Raw genomic sequence first — 23,469 nt, forward strand, 5'->3', positions numbered from 1 at the left:
GGATTTACTTTCACAGAATTAGGAAAATATGTAGGTGCAGAAAAAATGATAAAATTCAATACATATGATGTCATCTTCTGTATGATTTATTTCACTTAGTATAGTACCCTGTAGGTTCATCTGTGTCATGAATAGCAAGATTTCATTCTTTTTTTATGGCTGAGTAATATTCTCTTGTGTGTGTATGTATCACCTTTATCCACTTATCTGTTGGTGGACATTTAGGTTGCCTCCATATCCTGGCTATTGTAAATAATGGTGCAGTAAACATCAGGGTGCATATATCTTTCCTGATTAGTGTTCTTATTTTCTTCAGGTAAATAACCAGAAATGGAATTACTGGGGTGTGTGGTTTCTATTTTTAATTTCTTGAGGAACCTCAACACTTTTCCACAGTGGCTGCACCAGTTTGTTCCCACCAACAGAGCATGAGGGTCCCCTATTTCTCACATCCTCTCCAACACTGATTTTAGCTCAGGTCATGATCTCCCAATTTGTGAGACTTCAGTATTGCATCAGGCTCTATGCTGAGAGTGCAGAACCTGCTTTGGATTCTCTCCCTTTACCTTCCCCTGCTTGCACACAAGCACACACACGATCTCTCTCTCTTTCTCAAATAAATAAACTTAAAAAAATGGGGGTGGGGTGCCTGGGTGGCTCAGTCAGTTAAGCATCTGACTCTTGATTTCTGCTCAGATCATGATCTTGTGATTCTAAGTTCGAGTCCTGCATGGGCCTCCATGCTCACAGTGCGGAGCCTGCTTGGGATTCTCTTTTTCTCTTTGTCCCTCTCTCTCTGCCCGTCTCCTGCTCATGTGTTGCTCCCTCCCTCACCCCCAAGAATAAATAAATATATTTTTTTTAATACTTAAAAAGAAAAGAGCCTAAGTCAAGACAGCTTTTATAATAAAATATAAAAGAAACATAATTGATGATGTTACAAAATATCATATGAGTTTGGCTGTTCATATGAAGCTAAGAACTTTTTACCTGGGGTAGGTGTAAAATGATAACAATCTTAAATGACTCTCACGAAGAATCCAGGCTCAAGGATTGGAAGAATATTGTTAAAGTGTCCATACTACACTTGATTATGAATCCTCTGATAGTGATTACTAGTTTGTGTTGTAATGGACATGAGTTTTAAAAAATATATATCCTCTACTAATTTCTAAATATTAGGAGTTGAGTATTTTTTTTTCCTTTCATACGTTTTTTCAGATGGTAGTAAAAACTTTTATGGATATGGATCAGGACTCAGAAGACGAAAAACAGCAGTATCTCCCACTAGCCTTGCATCTTGCATCTGAATTTTTCCTCAGGAATCCCAATAAAGATGTGCGTCTCCTTGTAGCATGTTGTTTGGCTGACATCTTTCGAATCTATGCCCCAGAAGCTCCGTATACTTCCCACGATAAACTTAAGGTAAATATAGTCTTTACAGAATTAGTTTACTTTTCTAGTTTAGGTTACCTGTAGGGACATAGTTTTTATTATTATTCACCTATCATCATAAGATTATATCATAAATTGTAAAACAAATCATTCAATTAAAATTCTTTGTATATCCACAAAAATGGTATTTTTATGAGGCATTTAGGGTTTAGATCAAAACTAGTCCCTGTCTCCTCATCTGTAACCTTCATGATAACCCATCACAAAGCCCAGATGGCTGAATTGTAGGGATAAATAGTGGATTAATGACACTTTTAAAACAGTAGTGTAACAGAATTTACATATTCAAATGATGATTTCCCCCTGCAAGTTACATGCACAATTACATTATGCTCATCTTGGAGATTTCTGCCTTTGTTTGGAATGTTTGAGGAATTCTTTTCAGTTCCTCTTGAGTTCACTCCATATTCTGAATAATTTTATTCTTGGCAAATTTTAATACTTTGAGCTGCTTTCTTTTTAATAGTCCTCAAGTCAGTATTTTGCATATTGATTCCATTTTGGGTTAAAACTTCTAAAGAAAGCTTATTAAGAAATGGCACACTATTGTCATGAAAAGTACAGCCTTTAAACCAGTCTGTTATTATTTTTGTTCCACACAAATTTGTAGTTGCACAACAGATTCAAGCTAGATACTTAAAATTACTATTTACATGTAGGAAATAGTAATGGAAAGACTCTCGTGCAGAATCTTAAAATGAAGATGGTTGTTTGGCATAATGCAAGATGAAGATAGTAAGTAGAAGTTCTGTAGTCGAAGAAAGGGTAATAAGATACAGAACTTATGTTTCTCCTAGAATGAGAAAGCCTAAAGATTTATGACAATAGTAAACTTTTTTTTTTTTTTATCATTTCTAAAGGATATAATTTTATATGATTTGCTCTGTTCTCATTATTTGGAATAATGGACTAAACCAGTCTCACTCAAGTCATTCAGCTAAAGGAGAATTTTGTTTTATAATATGTAATAGAGAATATATATACAGATTATTATTAGTGTATTGTGAAAGAAAGAGTATTAAGTATTTGTATCTAAACTAATGTATTTTATCATTTTGTTTTAACAGGACATATTTTTGTTTATTACCAGACAATTAAAAGGTTTGGAGGATACAAAGAGTCCACAGTTTAATAGATACTTTTATTTATTAGAGGTAAAAAAAATTTTTAATAAATATCATGCTATTCGTGTAATAAATTCCTTTTAGTAACTTTCTTGTGTAAAATGAAATTTTTTTGTTTTATACAAATCCCCTTTAATAAAATATCTTCTTTAAGATGAAGTACATTCTGCTGGAAAATCTATTCTATTTGAAACTCTGTTTTCATTTTTCTATTTTTATTCTCTTCTAATCTGAAGAGGGATTAAGTTGAATTAATTTTCACTGTTCCTTATATATAGTATGTGTATATGTCTACTAATATCTAACAGTTTAGTATTTTTCAGTTAAAGGATAATGCTAACAGATAGAGGTCTTTTAAAGGTCACAGTATATGAAGAACTAAAGTTTAACAACTTTAATTTTGTATAGTTGGATCTTCATAAGCTTTAATATACATTTGTAATTCTGAAAATGAAATTTTAGTAATGAGTTTGCTTTTGTGTAATTATTCTGTGCATGTGTAAATAATCATTTATTTATTTATTTAAGAACTTAGCTTGGGTTAAATCATATAACATCTGCTTCGAATTGGAAGATTGCAATGAAATTTTTATTCAACTTTTTAGGACTCTCTTCTCAGTGATCAAGTAAGTTATTTTTTAAGCATTTGTTTGTCTTTTTTTCTTGCTGTGCATATATTGGAGTACTGTGTACTGTGCCTGTAACTAAGATCTTTTAGATTTTTAACAAGGTGTTTTCCTTAGAAGACTTGAAATGAAGAGGAACATAAGATCTGTTGTCTGAAAGCTGCCTTTGCTCTCATACTACCATTTGAAATTATAGTATCAGTTATATTGGTTGAATCTTATAAAGCAAATGGTGTGAGACCTTATATAATGAAGTACTAAGTTATGAGGTGGAAATTATAAGTATTTAAGTACCATTAGTGAGTGCTGGAAATCATAGTACTTCAGTGGAAGCACACTGACTCCCATTTTTGAGCTAGAAAAAAATCTTAAGCATTGCTCTTTACATAAGTAGCAGTAATGCACAGGGAAAGGAGTGTGGTAGCTTGCCCAAGGACACATCATTGAACAGGACAGCCCAAGCTCTTGATTTCAGTCCAGTGTTGTGTTGTGTTTTGTTGTTCTGTTTTTTTTGTACAGTAAACCAAGCATTTTTCTGAGATATGTTTTATAGCATTGCACTATATACAAACATATCTCACATAAATTTTAAAAATTTTTTATAAAGTTTATTGAGAAAGAGAGAACATGTGCACAAGTGGGGAAGGGGCAGAGAGAGAGAGAGAGAGAGAGAAAGAGAAAATCTCAAGCAGGCTCTGCACTGTCAGTTTGGAGCCTGATGCAGGGCTCAGACTCACGGACCATGGGATCATGACCTGAGCCTAAATCGAGAGTTGGATGCTTAACCAATTGAGCCACCCAGGCACCCTAAATTTAAAATTTTCTAGGAACCACATTTAGAAAGATAGAAAGAAACAAGTAAAATTTATTTTGATAATATACTTTATCCCACAATATCCAAAAGCATTATTTAAAAAAATTTTTTTTTGATGTTTATTATTTATTCTTGAGAGAGAGAGAGAGAGAGAGAGAGAGAGAGAGAGAGAGAGAGAGAGAAAGAGAAAGCAGGGAAGGGGCAGAGAGAGAGGGAGACACAGAATCTGAAGCGGGCTCCAGGCTCTCAGCTGTCAGCACAAGAGCCCAGCACAGGGCTCTACCTCATGAGCTGCGAGATCATGACCTGAGCCCAAGTTGGATGCCTAACCAACTGAGCCACTTAATCGCCCCTCCAAAAGCATTATTGTTTCAGTATGTGGTTCTGTTCGTACTACAAGTGTTTAATAGCCAAGTGGCTATTATTTAATGGCTTCCATATTGGACAGCACATTTCTAGGGTTTTCTGTAGTTTTTTATGAATACTGTCATGTTTTGTATTTCCTTAGATAGAATGGTAGGAATAGAATTTAACCTGGAATAAACAGGAAAGGACTGGACTGGAATGGTATAGAAATAGACATTTATAAAGAGACCGCATGAGAAAAAAGCTTCCTGTGGCAACTAACTGAAGGCCTGTAAATAAATGGTAAAGTATATAAACTTTACCTTTTGTGTTAGTTAGCTTTTTCTGCATAACAACCCAAAACTTGGTAGCTTAAAATAGCCCCCATCTTATTTAGCTCATGATTCTGCTTGGCAATTCTTTTTGGTTTGGGGTGGTCTCACTTATGTATTTGCAGTCAGTTGGCAAGACGTCTGGCAGTTGGCTGAGAAATAGGACAACTAGGTCATGTGTCTCTCTCATCTTCTCATCATCCAGCAAGGTAGCCCAGGACTTTTCAAATGCTGACTAGGTTTCAAAAGTAGCAAGAAAAAGCATGATTTACCTCACAAGCACTTTTTAAACCTCTACTCACTTTATGTTTACTTATATTTTATTGGCCAAACAAAGCACATGATCAAGCCCAGATACAAAGGTTGGTTAGACTCCATATCTTCATGGGAGGAACAACATTTTAAAGGCTTATGAATACAGAGATGAGAATAATTTGTGGCCATTTTGTGCATCCTGTCACATTTTCGCAACTTTTTCTTTTAAAATTAAAATCAACAAAATTTAAAAACTCCTAAAACTGCCATCAGTCTGCCCATCTTATTGACCTTAAATATCTCCTTAAGTCCATTTCGCACTCTGCCCTTACACTTCTTTCCTCTCACAATTGCTTCTACATACACACACCTTTCTTTGATCCATTAATATTTTTATTTCCTGAACCTAAAGATCTAAGTTTATTGTTGACCTCATTATCTATCTACTTAATTCACAATGAGGTATGAGTAAAAGACTTGCCTTTTGAAAGAGAAGCTCATTGATTTGTATTTAGTGACACATTTACCATTTGGTGCTCCTCATTTCTTTGTGTTGATGCAGATTTCTGTGTGCTATTATTTTTCTTCAGTCTGAAGGACTTCCTTTAACATGTTCTATAGTTCAGGTCTGGTGCTGATAGAATTCTTTCAGTTTTTATGTGTCTGAATATCTTTATTCCACTTTCATTTTTGAAAGTTATTTCATGGTAAGAGCTCTAAGTTGTTAGGCTTTTTTCTTTTTTTCTCTCTCTTTCAGTACTTTTAAAGATGTTGCTCCATCTTTTTCTGGTTTTCATTGTTTCTAATGAGAAGTTTTTTCATTTTTAATCTTTGTCCCTCTCTACACAATGTATCTTTTTTTCTCTACCCACTTTTAAGATTTTACCTTTATTACTGGTTTCAAGCAATTTGATTATGATGTACCATCATGAAGTTTTCTTTCTTCTTCTTGTGCTTGAGACTTACTGAGGCTTGGATATGTAGGTTTAGCCTTCCCACTACGAGATGCTCTGTGAACTGTGAGATTTTTCTATTGTGATTGGAAAATGCACTATTCTAAGATCTTTGTAAGTTCCAAGGATTCTTCGCTCTGCTCCCTCCTTTCAGGTAGTATCTTCCCTAAACTGAAGAAATTTCTTCACATGCAAGTCCTGGTCTTTAAGTATTTGAAGATTCAGGGGATACCCTTTACAAACCTGCTTTCTGAATAGGTCTCTCCCCTCTGATATTCTAGTCTTTCCCCTCCAAACTCTAGTCTTTCCGGACTCAGGAAAACCACTAGTCTCTGTCAGGATCTTCCCTACCCACACTGGAAACTTACCAGTCAATAAGCTGGAAAAATTGTCAACCTCTCTCAGAAACATGTGCATGATGTTCAATGTCTGAAAACTGTTGTTTCATATATTTTGTTCAGTTTTTTAGTTGTTTCAGGTAGGAAGGTAAATTCTATCCCAGTTACTGCATCTTGACTAGAACCTATTGAAACCATCTTCACTTTAGTCCTTTCCTATCCCAAAGTATATTTGGGTCTGAGAGTTAACTACTCTCTTCACTTTTTGTGGGTGTGTGTGTCAACCTGAATATTTCTTTTTTTTTTTTTTTTTTAACCCCCTTACACACACTACCCCTTAACACTATATAGTTGATTCATCATGATCTAATATCCTTTAGTAGACAGGATATTTGGAAGAAGGCATGCAATGGGGTATCTTTCCAAAAGTTCTAGGAAACGGTGTATCTAATGTGATAATTTTTCTACCAACTTAAGAAATTTTCATCTTTGCATTTTACCATCAAGTGCTCCACAGGTCTCCTATACATTATTTCATGTTATTATTTTTTTTAATTAAGAGATATGTAAATAATATTAAAATTTGGTCTTGATTTAAACTTCCCTGTATATAGTAGTATAACTAAATTATATCATTTCTTTTGATTTGTCTTTACGTATATATCTGATAAATGTGAAAGTAGACAGGTCAGGTCTTTAGTTAAGATGCATTCAGAAGGAGAGAAAACTAAATGTTCTACCACTTATAAAGGTTTTATAGCTAGTCTTTTTAGATAAGCACTATATCAGCGGTAGAGACATTTATTGAGGAAGCCTACATTTGACTCTTCACTGGCTAAGGAAATAGGAGTAAAAGTGACTCTAGACTTGATTTTTCATTTATTTGAAATTCTTTGAGAGATACCTACTGACGTTTTCAGAACCTTCTAGTCATAAATTCTGGTAAACATTTGATATCAGACTTTTGATTTCAGTATTGGTAAATTAAATCTCTAGTGACAAAGATTTATAGCAAAAATTACTTGTATTGGTTGAGGCTGTTTGGTGTTTATATAAAGTTTTATTTTGGGAAATATATTAAGATCTAAAAGGATATAAGGAATGAAAGACTGCTTTCATTATCTTGTACTTTCTTAATTGAAATTTTATCACCTTTTAGAATCTAGGGTCATGTAAGCAAAGATGTCCTTTCTTTCAAGTTGATGTTTTTGTTTGGTTGAATTTAACTCACTCTGAATCCTAATTGTATAGCGACTTAATTCATTTTAAAGGTCTTTGGTTTTGTAAAATACGGTACCATACAGCTGAGGGAGAAAGTAAATAGAGCAATCAAAATTTCTTTGCCATTATTGGCATGGTTCCCTCAAGTGGAAAATTCTTTTATATCTGAGATAGTTGTTTAAACTGGGAAATATAATTTTCTTTTTGTAAGCCCGATTTTTTTTCTTTTCTGTTTTTTTTTAAGCAATAGCCACAATAAAAAGGTACAAATGCACATGCTAGACTTGATGAGTTCTATCATCATGGAAGGTGATGGAGTTACTCAAGAATTATTGGACTCCATTCTTATTAACCTCATTCCTGCACATAAGGTCTGTATATTATGAAGATATTAAAGGTTAATGTTGTTTAACAACTAAAAATAGTTGTTTTTCACTGATTGCAATGTCATGTAATTATTCCCACTATCATTCTCCAGTCCCAAATAAAATAATGTAACACACATCAGTCTTGTAGCCGTTGTTTTTAGAAGGTTTACTGATTAACATATTATAATGGTAGAAGATTTTCATTCAGTGAAGTGCTGCCTATTTTCTGGAAAACAAGAATTTTTCACATTCACCACTCATATCGAATGTGGGAATTAAAAGAAGTGAGAGTACTGTCTTGGTTAGGTTTTGGTTGGGGGAGGGTGGTTTATGGGTTTTTATGGAAAGAAAAAAATATTGCCTCCTTTGTAACATAGACGTGGAACATAGGAATTGTATTTCTTTTCAGAATCCATATCCTACATTTTTCTTGGCCATTTTCAGAAAAAGAGATTTGGTAGAAGCAGGAACTATATGGTTAATGTTAAGGGGAAAGAGATGATTCAGAGCTGTGTATTTCTCCCTGTGGTTCCTTTTTCTGTTTCTCTCTGCTAAGTCTTCCTAAGGAACTGAAGGACTTAGCTTTCCACAGACTCTACCACAGGGCCATACTCAGTCTACCTTAGTGATATTCACCTTCTTGCTCTTTTCCTCTAATGGTTCAGTGATCTATTATCAGATGTTAGATGAAAGGTGTATCTAATTACACTTCTCTAATAACACAGTTAATTATTATAAGTTCTTCTCCTGCCTCTAAATATGATTTGCATTTTATTAATTCAAATCTGTAATTGGCCAGAATTTTGAGAGTATGGCAAACAGGGGGAAGTATATGTCAGGCAAAATAAGAAAGGAAAAACTCTGAGGAATAGATAGCATATTTGGTGTTTATATTCTAGTTAGTATTTTTATGATTAAGAAAAAAATATATATATATATATTTCCTTTTAGGAAATAGAAAGGTTGCCTTAATTTTGAGCTAATCTTATTCTTTGGCCAGTAGAATAAAATCTTGGAGCAAGGGTCAAGAATCTGTGGCTTGTGAACCAAATCTGGCCTACTAGCTATTTATGTAAATAAAATTTTATTTGAACACAACCATGCTCATTCATTTTCATTTTGCCTATGGCTGTGCTCAACAGCAGAATTGCATAGTTGCAGCAGTAACTGTATGACTCAAAAAGCCTAAAATATTTACCATCTGGCTCTTTGCATAAAAAGTTTCCTAGCATCTTTTTGGGAGAGGTGCAGGATGATGGTGAATGAATCTCAGTTTGGTCCAAAACTCCCCAAGTATAGAGATATTGATAGGTACTCTTTAAAATGAGAAATCCATTCCAAGTAAGTTTTTAAAAATTAAATAATGTCTTTTCTGTGATCTTTCTCAGACCCTTTAATTTGTTACAGTGTACAGGGAATCTTGAGGAGCAAACACAGTATTCAACATTTCACAAGTATAATTGACCAGCTGTTTTTCTTGAGATACTTTGCAGGTGTACTCTTTCTTAGAGGACATATTGATTAGACAATGAAATACTTAGGATGATGGGTTAGGGTGTCTGTGTGTATTCATTTAGGATTCAGGGGTAGAATTGACAGTTCAAACTGGTTAACCCAAAAACCCTAAGGTCCATTTTCTATTTAATAAAACTAAACATACTATAGGGTTGAGCTTTTGGCTAACTAATGTATGTTTGTTTTTGAATTACAGCACTATTTGTAACTTCTGCATTTAAGACCACTTGTCTAGAGAATATTGGGTAAAACCTTAAATGAGATCCAGTGATATTTTTTGCTTTATAGTTTATAGATTTGAAGATAATAGCGTTATGGTGCTATCTCATAAATTCACAAACTCCTTTGTAACTTTGCATATTTTTATTGTGTTTCAGAACTTAAATAAACAGTCCTTTGACCTTGCAAAAGTCCTGTTGAAAAGGACCGTCCAGACTATTGAGGCATGCATTGCCAATGTATGTATTTCTGTTTATATTTACTCTATAATTGTATAATTCTTAATCCATTGTATTAACTTACTGGGATCTTTTACATATAGTTTTATTTAGCCTATAAACAGTTTCACCTATTTAAAACAAATACATAAAAGAACTGATATATCCAGATGTGACCAAATACAAAATACATATATAAGCTTTGACATTTAAAAAAAAATTTTTTTTTTCAACGTTTATTTATTTTTGGGACAGAGAGAGACAGAGCATGAACGGGGGAGGGGCAGAGAGAGAGGGAGACACAGAATCGGAAACAGGCTCCAGGCTCTGAGCCATCAGCCCAGAGCCTGACGCGGGGCTCAAGCTCACGGACTGTGAGATCATGACCTGGCTGAAGTCGGACACTTAACCGACTGCGCCACCCAGGCGCCCCAAGCTTTGACATTTTTAAATGGCATAAGATAGAAGATATTTTATGAAAACTTGTCTACAACTTCACCCCTTTTACTGCGTTTGTATTTATATTTATCTTTTTATCTCCCCAATATGCTGATCTCTCTTACTTTCTCCTTTCTTTACCTTTGGCTCTCTGTGTCCGTTTATCAGTTAATTCCACTGTTGCACATGTGCTCATACCCCTCTATTTTTTCAGATATGCTATATAAAATTTTGAATTGTCTGTATTTGTATATACCTCTATATTTTGATATTACCTTATTTATAATAGCAATGACTATAAATGTTTTTTGAACTGACATATACCCATAATTTACCTAACCATTTCCTTATTATCTTGCATTTAGATTTTGTTCAATGTTTTCTTTTTAGTAATTAATTTTCTTTGTGAATGTAGCATTTATCTATTGTTGAGTTATTTTCCACATTAAAAAAAAACCCCAAGTGGGAGTATATTCAGTGGTATGGATTGTTAGTATTGTTTATATTACTAAATTAATATTTAAACATGGTAAAACTAAGTTTCTTTTCACAAAAGAATATACAGTGAAAAGTGTCTCGCTTCAACCCTGAGTACCCTTTTTTTAGTTCTCATAAATAACCTCTACCAATAGACTTTCATATATCCTTCCAAAATTACTGTTCTATGCTTATTCATTTTTTGTGTATATGTATTTTTTAACTTGTTAAAACTATTTTTAATTTTTTTTCTATGGTCTGTATAATAAGTATGAATATTACCTAACTTTTCATGTATGTTGCTTTTCAAAGGACATATATTGTTTGATGATACTACCAGAAATATACTTAGGTCAGTTATGTGCAACTTCCTCTTTAGCATTTTTAAATATATTTTTTATAAGTGTGTTATGTATGTTGGCAGGGAGTAGAGGTCTCTTTTAATTTGTGCTTTTGATAGTCTTTGTTTCTTCCCAGCATTCTTTTAAATTATCAGTTAGCTTTTATATCATCACCTTTTCTTTCTCTTGGTCCTCTGAATCCAAATGTATTTGACTTTCTCTGAGTATTAAAAAAAAAAAAAAAAAAAAAATTCAAGGTGCCTGGGTGGCTCAGTCGGTTAAGTGTCAGACTCTTGATTTAGGCTCAGGTCATGATCTCACAGTTTGTGAGATAGAGTCCTGTGACAGCCAGCGTGACCCTTTCTACCCAAGGGTCAGAGAAAGGGAGAAAGAGAGAATCTCAGGTGCTGACAGCACTGAGCCCGTCGCGAGGCTTGATCCCATGAACTGTGAGATCATGACTTGAGCCAAAATCAAGAGTCAGATGCTTAACTGACTGAGCCATTCAGGTGCCCCTAAGTATTCTCTATTATTAAACTAATGGCAAAATTAGTCAGACTTGAATAAAAAACAAAAAGACTGTCTTTAAAATTTTTCTGTTTTAAAGAAATTTCTCTGTAAAATTCTTTATAATGAGTGACAAAACTAAGTTGTTTTGTTTTTATGAAAGTTAAGATTCCTAGAAATGCTGTCTTAATTTGGAAGAAAGCTAATCTTTTTTATCTTTCTCCCTGGACATTCCTATTTTGATATTTAGAGGTTTATTTTAGTGACTGTTCTATCATATATTAGTAATTGAAATACCTGTTTTGTTTCATCCCCTTCAGTTATATATGTAATGCCTAAATCTATGTTATTTAGACACATGTGTATAAAAAATATGTCAAATTTTTTAATTAAATGGATGTTTTATTTTTGTTTACTATCTCCTGTAGTTTTTCAATCAAGTCCTGGTGCTGGGAAGATCGTCAGTAAGTGATTTGTCAGAACATGTATTTGATCTGATTCAGGAACTTTTTGCGATAGATCCGCATTTATTATTATCTGTCATGCCGCAGCTTGAATTCAAACTAAAGGTAGGACTGACTATAATTTTTAAGCCCTTTAAGCTTTAAGAGAAAAATTTATATATAACTGTAAAAGATGTAAATATATAGTTGTTCTATATAAAAGAATAAAACGTGAGTTCAACTTCTTACATTTAGTTAAGGTATACATTTTTTAATCATTTCAGTAAAACAGTCTCTCTCATTTGGGTGTCATAGAATTATATTGGAAAATTATAACTCTCCTAGTTGCTGAATATCTGATAAACACAATGACACAAATTATAGGTATGCAAAATGGTATTATCCCTTACAATACATATTGTTATTAAATAGTATTTATTATTATGTAGGTATGTTTTAGAACTTCAAAAGATTTCAAACTGAGTGGTCAAAGAGTCTTGATTTAACTGTATGAACCTTCCATAGTATAGATCAAGGACAAAAATTTTACTGTATGACTTAGGGCATACTCTTTTTTTTATGGCCAACTCAACGAGGAATTCATAACTCCTCAAATATATGAAAACTTGACACTTGATCTCGTATCCCAATCACACTATAGGAGATAACAGCTTATATTTGCTTAATATTCTGGACTTTTTGAAAGGCTTTATTATATATCCAGTATCTTACTTGATCCTTAAATCAAACTGTGGTATAGTTAGGACCAACATTATGGTTTTGATTTTTGAAGTGAAAACCTTAAGATGAAGTATTTTGCCCAGTTACACAGTTAAAACAGATTTGAGGGGCACCTGGGTGGCTCAGTTGGTTAAGTGTCCAACTTCAGCTCAGGCCATGATCTCACATCACGGTTTGTGGGTTCGAGCCCTGCCCTGGAATCTGTGCTGACAGCTCAGAGCCTGGAACCTGCTTTAGATTCTGTTCTCCCTCTCTCTGCCCCTCTCCCACTCATGCTCTGTCTCTCTCAAAAATAAAATAAGCATTAGAAAAAAATAAAAAGATTTAGGATTAGAACTCCAATTTTTAGACTTTTTAAAAAACATGTGTACATGATAATTAAGAATTGTCCATATTGTCTTTATTATAAATATTCATTATTTATAGTATAAAAGGACATCGTACCAAGCTTCTAAGAAACTCTGTTATATCTTGGGGTGGGGGGGGGTTATAAATAAAAAAAATAAAAAGAGACCCTGTTATGTGGAAAATATCACATGAAGAACAAGGGTTTTTTTTTATTTTTTAATATTAAGAATTTAACAACAGCCTAAAGATGTTCCCATATCAAATTATTTCTAGGTATAAGGCATTAAAATTTTTTCTCTCAATCTCTTCATACAGTCTGAATATGAAAACTCACACCTCTTCAATCCTTAAACAAGATTGCCATGATAGATGGTGGGAAGGAATTAAGAACTAGATTTCTAGGTTTCTTTGTGTGGACTTAAAGTAACTGAGGGAGACACCAAGTGATTTTTGCACCAAAAAAATTTTACCATAACTATAACCATATTCCAACTTCACTCAAGGAATATATTTTACATTTTAAAAAGGTAGGGGGGCAAGTTTTCATTCAGTTTCAGTAGTTAAAAATATAGATATGAAATGTCACATCATTTGAAGTAATCACTAAACTACTGAAGTAGTTACCAGTAGAATAAAACTTCTACTTATTTTAGTTTTTGACATTTAAGAGATAGATTGATTTTTCTTTAAAAAAATAAATCATGTTGATTAGTTGATTGGGCTTACTAAAAGATTCTAATCTGTATTGTTGTCACATTGCTTGAGAAAAACTTCATCAAAGAAAATCATTTTTATGATTATAAATGTTAAAGCTTGATATAGTTTTCATTTTTACATGTTTGATAAGTGTGCCTCTCTTACCCACAAAACCCCTATTCCTGAAAGATAAGCCATTCGTAACAAAGACCATATCCCATGCCTTTATTTTTTTAATGTAGTATCTTTTTCCATTAATATTTCTTTATTTGATTTCTGGTATTACTGGTATTTCTGGTATTCAAAAACAATTTGAATGTTTGAAAAAAATTAGCAATTGCTTTTAGTTACTGTCTTTGTTTTCCTAGTGAATATGTGATTTTTAGTATATGTGCTGCCGAACGAAGTGAGCACATGAATATGTGATTTTTAAAGTTTCACATACCATATGGTTTCAGAATAATTTAATTTCTATTAAGATGTGACATCACTAGTGAAATTGGAACAGAATTCATAGCATATATTGATTTAGGATAAGAAAATTGGAGGCCTTTATCGAAAAACAACTTCAAACTAAGTTTTGATTTTTTTTTGTAGCGTTCAGTTCACCTGACCTTTAAATCTTCTAAAAATTCTTGCTCTTCCATTAAAATGAGTTTTCCTGAATCATGACATTCTTCAGTGTCCTGTTCTCCAGTAAGTTAGGGGATCCTCATTTAAAATTTCATATATCAAAATTTTAGTTGATATGAGTTTACCCTGGAGCTCAAATGGCAGGAAAGATTTCTTACAAGAAAACTTACTAGGGTGGGAATTATTTGCAGCTTTTCCCTTCACAGAATTTTTTCTCAAACTCTTAGGGAATGTTAGAATTGAATGATTATCTTCATATTTCTACATTATAGATTGCAAACAAGCAGTTGGAGGGGCCATAAATTAGCAGTTGTAGGGGGTGTGAAATAAGAGCAAAGAACCAAATGATCTAACATGGACTCACATCAATTTCTACATAGTAAGTAAGAGCATATGAGCATATGATATTTTAAAATTCTCGTCATTGTAAGCAGAAATAGGAAATTGTAGCTTCTTGGGAATATATCATGTTGTTTTCTATAATCTGATGAATAAACCTTGACTTCATTTATTTTCTCTTTTTCCTTAGAGCAATGATGGAGAAGAACGATTAGCTGTTGTTCGACTTTTAGCTAAATTGTTTGGTTCTAAAGATTCTGATTTGGCAACACAGAATCGTCCTCTTTGGCAATGTTTTCTTGGACGGTAAGAGGACATATAGTTCTATGGATTCTAATTTTTACGTTTCAGAGGCCAGTCAGTATGGTCTGCTTGATTAAAACCATACATTTCAAAACTTCAATTGATACGTTTGTTTTTTAGTGTCTATGTTGCTGTTCTTGGAGAACAAATTGTAGATCAGATTTTTTATGAAGAAATGCTTATTATTTTACTTACCACATAACATTTTTTAATCTTTCTGTGCTAAAATAATGTCATTAGGCAACATCTGAAAATGTTCAGTCTTAAGATTTTTAAATCATGAGACTGAAGACAATGATCCAGGCCATGCCATTCCTCAGTCCAGCAATGTATTCATTTACTAGTGTTTATCTTTTAGGTTTGTAGCTTATCTAATTGAATGATGTATGTTGTGAACTAATGTGGTATTATATGACTTTGAAATTGAAAATAATTGCTCTTCATTCAGATAGCTTTTTTTTTTTAAGTTTATTTATTTATTTTTAGAGAGTGAGAGTGCACAAGCAGGAAGGGGCTGAGAAAGAGAGAGAGAGTTCGAAGCAGCTCTGTGCTGTCAGCGCAGGAGCCAGATGTGGGGCTCGAACTCATGAACCATGAAATCATGACCTGAGCCAAAATCAAGAGTTGGACACTTAAGCAACTGAGCCAGCCAGGCACCCAATTCAGATAGCCTTTAATGTTCTTTCTCAAGAATCTAGAATTACTAGATTCTGTTCAACATGATGGTAAGGTTGAAAAATATGAAATTTATCAGATTCCCTCTTGCATTCCCTGTACATGTTGCTTTGCTTCAAACCATGAAAAGCCAGTTTTTACTGTTAGTATTCTGGAGAACATTTTAGATTTATCAATTCAACTGGTTCAGAAGGTGGGCTTAGAAATTATGTTAAGATAAATTCATTATAATAATCGTAAGTTAAATATTACAGTATAACAAACAAATCTGAGAAATCTCTGACACTGACATAATGACAGTCTTAAGTTACTTTCCCAGAACAGACCATTCTGAAGGTCTTTAAATGCTATTTTGAATAATGAAACTTGATTTTATGAGAACTTAGAGATAATGAAGCAACTGTACTTGTCAGTAAACAGAAGAGTGATTTTTGTCCTTGTGATTGCCTCAGTGTTTATAGCAAAACAATCACTTGTAAAAACTAAATCAGCTGTAAGCAGTTTCTTATATTCATAATTTTACATTCACTGCTATATCTAATAATCAGTCTCTGATTCATAGAAACAAAGAAGTATTACCAGTTTTACCATATTATTTACCTTAGCTATTTAGCAGTAAGTGTTTTGATACTTTGTAATTTACTTGATCATAAATGGTAATGTTTTCATTTTTTTCTGGCAGTTAGAAGATCATTAATCCTAGGGGCACCTGGGTGACTCAGTCAATTAAGCGTCAAACTCATGATCTCATGGTTTGTGAGATCGACCCCTGCACGGAGCCGCCTTGGGATTCTCTCTCTCCCTGTCTCTCTGCACCCCATCCCCCCCCACTTGTGCTCGCTCTCTCTCTCTCTCTCTCTCTCTCTCTCTCTCTCAGAATAAATATTTTAAAAATATTTTAAAAATAAAATTATAAATCCTAAATGCACGATTTATTAAAGTAAAATTGTTTAAGGAAGTAAAAGGCCATGGACGTAAATGTTTATTAAATAACTTTAATTGGTTATTTTATGAGATTACTTCAAAAATAAAAATATTTCTTGCTTTTTAGAATCACTTTATTTATAATTAATAAATGTTTTTTAAATTGCCCATAATAAATTTTAAATTTGAGAATTGCTGAGCTTAACTCTTTATTTACATTTGTGGATCTACATGAAGTGTTTCATACTTATTGCAATTTTACAATGTACTAGACCTTTTAAAAGAGCATTTAAATACAAGTTTATCGGAGGGTTTGAAACTTTTTTGTTGTAAGGCAGCATGACACAAGCATTTTATAAAATCATCTTTGAACTTCTGGATCTGCCTCTCTCTTGCTTTCTACCTCTTATTCCTCCTAGTATTTTCCCTCTATAAACTTCTTTCATGTAGATTTTTTAGGTTTTAAATATTTATTTTTTGTTTGTTTTGTATCATTTTAGGCTGTTAAATTTGGGGCACTACAGAGTTAGATAGTGTGGGTTGAGGGATATGTTTATACTTTTGTTTGTTTTGGTGTGGTAAACATTCTGTTTTCAAAAATGTTTTTGTGAAAATATGTATTTCTTTATATTCTACCTTCAGAACCCATTAACTGTCATAATAATTAACAGCCATTTATATAATGTGGATATACCTTATTTGACAGTAATTATGTTGCCTTTACAACTAATCTTTAGCAACTATTTCCATGTAGATTTAATGATATTCACGTTCCTGTGAGATTAGAAAGTGTGAAATTTGCCAGCCACTGTTTAATGAATCACCCAGATTTAGCAAAGGATCTCACAGGTAAGCTGGCTGATTTATTACAAATATGGGAGCAATTACACAAATACATTTAGATGGGAGCTTTGATCTTACATTTAGTTTCTGAATAGGTTTTAACTCTGACACTATTTCAGATTTCTATCAGTCATGAACTATAAATGATTTTATGTTTGTACAATAAAATTATATTTGAAATCTTCATATTGTAATCCTTTGGAATTTTTTGGAAATCGTAATTTGAGGAAGTAGACATTGGATTTGGCACAAATCATTATACCTATGTGATAATTAAATATAGTAACATATCTAATAGTAAGTGGAAAAGTATCTTCTGGAGTAGACTAGAATTTCTCATTCTTCACTTGAACTTAGAGCATTTGAACTCACTTATTTGGTGTTAGTAAATAAATGCTTTTATCAAAATGGCATTTACCAAAAAAGAGGTATTGTAACTTAAGTTTTGAACTATATAAATCAGATATTGCTTTGTGATTTGACTTTTCCAGAGTAGTTGAGGCAAAATACATTCTTTATTAAGATGTGACTTTGCAGTAATAGCTACCTAGTGTGGTCTAGTTTATTTTGTGATTATGTAGGGTATTGCCTCCTCAAAAATAAAATTATTTTAATTCATGCCTCATTTTACAAACATTGTTTTGGTATGGATAAAAACATAAAGCATTGGTTTTTTCTGTCATTCTGAACATGACAAATATCATAACTAACATTTAGCTTTAGTTTTTTTCTTATATTACAGAATATTTGAAAGTTAGATCACATGATCCAGAAGAAGCAATTCGTCATGATGTCATTGTTACTATAATAACAGCTGCCAAAAGAGACCTTGCCTTAGTGAATGATCAGCTACTTGGCTTTGTAAGGGAAAGAACACTGGATAAACGGGTAAAATCTGAGGAATTTTATTCTTTTGTAATTTGCTATATTTAAAGTGTTTGTTAAATACAATAGGAATTATTCCCAGTGTACCTAAAACTTTTATGTGTGAAGTTCAAATCAATACAGTACTAAGTAAAAATCTAAAATTTTTTATGTTTTCTGTGTATCTTTTAATTACCTTTACAAATGAATACATTGGGTTCTATAGCTTTTCAGATATTAGGCATGGGTTTGTCTTCTAGCCTACCTTTATAAAAAAGAGCAGCTCAATTAAAGTTTTATTTTACCTTTTCACTTATATGATGAGTTTCAAAAGAATAGTGATTGATCACCTATGTTGTTGTTTTTTTTTCTTATAGTTAGCATTTTCAAAATTGACATGTTATATAAACTTAGCTGGGTCTATCACTCATTGAATTAAAAGAATATGTTACTTTATATGAAAATGATATTTCTGTATTGCTTTGCTAAGCTAAGGGCAGAAATGATAGTTCTTTAGTTACTTTTTTGGGTGATTTCCTCTCTCTGGTTACAGTTAAAAACATGGGTTGATAAGAGTAGTACTAAGAACAACAAAAGTGGTTCCTAAGGAATAGTGTCAACTATAAGCAAGAGACAGACGTGCAAGGCAGGCTGATTAGACATGCTTCTTACTAACATCTTTAACAGAGGTTGCCTTTGCAGTGTGCTATTTTATTTGATGCATAGTTTAAAACACACTGTCCTCCTGAAACCAGTGTCATTTAGTAATAATTTCAGAGTAAAACTACATTTCTTGGATATGAAATATAGCAAGAGGTATTTATTCTTTCTTTTAAAATAGAGGAGGCAAATATGTAAAGTGGGCACTGTTGAACATATTCAACTGTATCAGTAATTCTAACTTTGAACAAGTTTTCCCTCTTGGCTTTAATTTAAATGAAATGATACCCTACCTAGTGATTAGCTGGTAACTCTCTCCCCAACCCCATACACACACTTGATTTAAGGTATTACCATTTGTGTTACTTCCTCCTTTTAGTAACATTTCACTCCAGCTTCTGTAAATGTTTATACTTTCCGAAGGAGTTAAATAAATTAATCTTCCTGAGGGTGCATGGTATGGTCATATAGCATCTACTAGACATTTTAGGACCTGGATTTTGGTGTAATAAATTAGATGGCCCTGGGTATAGCCTTTCTGAAATTTGTTTTCTCCTCTATAAAATGTGAGGACAGGACTTAATCTTTAGATTTCACTGCTTACATTCTTTGGTTTCATGTGAGAAATGTCACACGACATCCATTACTTGTTGTATGGGGACAGAGTTTCATTCATCTACTAAATAGCCTAAAAATGAGGAAATTGTACAAAAAATTATAAAGAAATATTAATGTAAATAAACCAAAGATAATATGTTCTGACTTGTTGGGATAAATATCTTTTCTGGTTTTGTTTTGTTTTGTTTTGTTTTACTACATCTCACTATCATGGTTCTAACTGTAGGTTTTTATAGTCTCCTTTTTTATCTACCTTCCTCCTACTACCTTTCTTTCCTCTTTGTAAACCGTTCCAGTCTCTAGAAGTCCCAAAGAGTCTTCCAGTAACTAGTAGTATGTGGCTAGGTAAATCATTTGCCCATTTAATCTATAAAGTAAGGAAGTTCACTTAAGATGATCGCTAAGGTACTTTCCAACTTTGTAATTCTAAGATCTTGATATTAAATTTTGCTCTTCTTATTCTGAGTTAATAACAAAAGAAATTTAATTAGGATACAGCATTCCAGATGATAGGGCTTTTGGTTGCAGAGTAAATCACACACTTTCTCTTTTACCTTTTAATCACTTCTAAAACTTGGGCACATTTTTTAAGACAGAATCTAATGAAGTCTTCTGTAAGATTTACTACTGATGGCTTGGCTGTGAGGGAAATAAAATTGGTAGGTTGATGTAGTAGTATTTGCATTAGACAATTTTTAAAGTAGTCAGATTTATAAATAAGAACCTGTTCAGTGTTGGTAAAGCAATTTGTTGCTTAGGAAAATAAATATTGTGCTAGTTTATATACATGTAAGTCTGATTGTACAACCTAGTTGAAGAAATGGCAATTTTTTACAGATTAGCATTCTAAAGTTTGGTATCTCACTCATTCAATAAACTATACTTTTTAGTGGCGAGTAAGAAAAGAAGCTATGATGGGTCTTGCTCAGCTTTATAAGAAATACTGTCTTCATGGTGAAGCAGGAAAAGAAGCTGCAGAGAAAGTCAGCTGGATAAAGGACAAGCTTTTGCATATTTATTATCAGAATAGCATCGATGACAAGTGAGTCTAATATGTTGGTAGAATGGTTGAATATAAAAATGCTTTTAATTTTTTTAACATAATTTACTTCTCTTTTATAATTATTTCTAAATTTAGAAATCACTTTATTGTATTTATACATACTATATTTAAATAAGACTAGCAATAATTGTCAAGTAGCATAATTAATGAAATAGACACGGGCTTCAGAGTCAGACCAGAGGCCAGATGTTCATTTTGCCCCTTATTAGATGTGTGTCTTTGCACAACCGTCTTCTGTATATCTTGGTTTTATCTAAAAAAAAGGAGTAATAATAAAGCTTTCCTTACAAGATTGTAATGTAGATTAAATAAAAAATGAACATAGAGCTCCCTAGCCCAATGCCTGGCAATACAGCACTATTCAGTAACTGCTAGTTGTTATGCTTCCTTTTTTGAAACACTGTAAATATTAATAGAGGTAGTACTGTGGTGTTTTTTTTTTATTGAGGTATAATTGATACATAGCATACTAGTTTCAGGTGTGTATAACATTCTATATTTGTATATATTGGGAAAAGATCACGATATGGCACCTTAGTTACAAATTTTTTTTCTAGTGATAAGGACTTAGGTTGTTTTCATTTTTCAAGTTTTACTTGTAATTCTGTTTTTAATTGCAGTGATGATTTTGGCTTTTGCAGAATACCTGGAATGTTTTGTTACATTAGACTGACTGCTTTGGTATCATTGGCTGTGCATTTCATTGATGAATGAGGGTCTCTTGTATTTTCTTATTCCAGTGATATTGAATAATAAATATAAGCTTAGCAAGAAAGTTATTGCAGTATTGGTAAGGAATTTAGACTGTGGAGAGAAGAGAGATCAGATGTGCCCAGGAAAAGCTAACTTTTCAGGAAGCAATATGAAGGAAGATGCTTCTGATTTTATGTAATGACACCACGGGGAAAGAGTTGAACTATAACTAGAGGAAGTTAATGTTTTTGTTTTTGACAATTAGCTGTTCTTGATTGTTAGCTTTATATGTAGTGTTAAGTAATTTACTATTATAGATCAGGACTGATGAAGAAGAATAGGTGGAACAGCCTAGCACCTTGTGTTTAGGAGTAATGTATGACCCTTTTAGAACAAATGTTCCACACTGACAAAAAGTAAAGTCACAAATCGCAACTCGCTGTAAGTTTAAAAATAACTAGTCCACGGTACCTGCCTGGCTCAGTTGGTAGAGCATGCGACTTGATCTCATGGGTTGAGCCCTATGTTGGGCATAGAGATTGCTCAAAAAAAAACAAAAAACAAAAAACAAAAACAAAACCCAACCCACAACTGTACTCCAAGAAAAGGAACCAGTCACATAATAATATTTTCCATTGTATTTGCACATATAGGCATCACCATTTGCACATATAGGTCTGATATTTTTGCATAAGATGGTTAAAATATAAAATGCCTGTTGCTTCTAAAAAATAGAATAATTATATTATTGGTGGGTATTTTTTGTTTCATAGACTGTTGGTAGAGAAAATCTTTGCTCAGTATCTTGTCCCCCACAACCTGGAAACAGAAGAGAGAATGAAATGCTTATATTATTTATATGCTAGTTTGGATCCAAATGCTGTCAAGTAAGTTACTTTTTAAGTGAATGTTTGGAGTAAAGATTTTATAAAATTACTTCACCTTATCTAATTGTTGTTGATGGGGTTGTTGCTTCTTCTAGTTGAATCAGGAACCTCAGGTAAATATTTATAGAGAAAAATTTCACAAGTTCAGGTAAATTTAAAAGCAAAAATATTCCTATGTACATAGATAGTATTTTGGCACCTGAGTCCGAAATATATATATCGTTTCAGGGATTCAAAGGAATCCCTATGTCAAAATTACTTTTGTCTGCCTGTTGACTGGAGTCTGAATTACACTATTGGAGCTTTACAATACTATGTCTAAGAACTAAGTACTACTTCTTTAGCAAGAGAGCATATCCAGATCACCTCTATGTAGAAGGACCATATGATTGGTAGTCTGAACTGGGATATTTTTGAGACTGAAAGGCACTATTAATATTTTTGATCAGACAGTTGATATAAACTTTAACTGTCCTAGGCCACTGGGATATGTGGTCACTCCACTGTAATAAAGCTTTTTAAAAAGTAAATAAGTCCTGTTGTTGAGATACCTGGTTCTTCTGAAAAGAACCTCAGCATGTGTGTGTGTGTGTGTGTGTGTGTGTGTGTGTGTGTGTGTGTGTATGTGTGTGTGTTTATTACAATATGTGTATATTTTGTATATTTATCTTTTAACTTTCATATAATTTCAAATTTACAGAAAGACTGCAGCAATAGTACAGAGCATTATGATGTCCTTATACCCAGATTCATCATTTGCTTTATCATTTGCCATTTGCATATACTTTTTCTTTATCTCTACATAAATATTTTCTTCTGAACCATCTGAGAGTAATTTGCAGACATTAGATCCCGTTACCCCTAAATATTTCAATGTATATTCCCTAAGAATAGGATATAACCAGAGTATTCTTGACAAATCAAGAGATTTAGCATTGATACAATATTATTGTCTAATCTAATATGTATTTAAATTTCCTCAGTTGTCTCATTAATGTGCTTTATGGGGTTTTTTTTTCCCCCCCTTTCTAGTATTACAGATTGCATTTGGTTGTCATGTGTCTGGTCTCTTAACTTGAAGCCATTGCTCTCTCTTTCTTTGTCTTTTAGGACTTTGATGACTAGGGAAGAGTATTGCATAGTCCAGTCCAGTTATTTTGTAGAATATTCCCTCAATTTGGGTTCATCTAGTG

The 23,469-nt window shown here is 32.9% G+C and overlaps 1 protein-coding gene across 2 annotated transcripts in view; it reads left to right on the forward strand.

Moving 5' to 3' along the window:
• PDS5A (PDS5 cohesin associated factor A) overlaps positions 1 to 23,469 on the forward strand; it is a 140,555-nt gene that overhangs the window by 44,708 nt on the left and 72,378 nt on the right. For both annotated transcript variants that reach the window (XM_047855751.1, XM_047855750.1), the window contains exons 3-13: positions 1,222 to 1,425; positions 2,523 to 2,609; positions 3,108 to 3,205; positions 7,708 to 7,834; positions 9,724 to 9,804; positions 11,975 to 12,115; positions 14,937 to 15,052; positions 17,403 to 17,497; positions 18,234 to 18,379; positions 20,524 to 20,675; positions 22,163 to 22,276. In XM_047855751.1, coding sequence (XP_047711707.1) covers positions 1,222 to 1,425; positions 2,523 to 2,609; positions 3,108 to 3,205; positions 7,708 to 7,834; positions 9,724 to 9,804; positions 11,975 to 12,115; positions 14,937 to 15,052; positions 17,403 to 17,497; positions 18,234 to 18,379; positions 20,524 to 20,675; positions 22,163 to 22,276 — 1,361 coding nt within the window. The remainder of the gene's footprint in view (positions 1 to 1,221; positions 1,426 to 2,522; positions 2,610 to 3,107; positions 3,206 to 7,707; positions 7,835 to 9,723; positions 9,805 to 11,974; positions 12,116 to 14,936; positions 15,053 to 17,402; positions 17,498 to 18,233; positions 18,380 to 20,523; positions 20,676 to 22,162; positions 22,277 to 23,469) is intronic.

Source organism: Prionailurus viverrinus, chromosome B1 (assembly GCF_022837055.1).
Source record: "Prionailurus viverrinus isolate Anna chromosome B1, UM_Priviv_1.0, whole genome shotgun sequence".
Taxonomy (NCBI): Eukaryota; Metazoa; Chordata; class Mammalia; order Carnivora; family Felidae; genus Prionailurus; species Prionailurus viverrinus.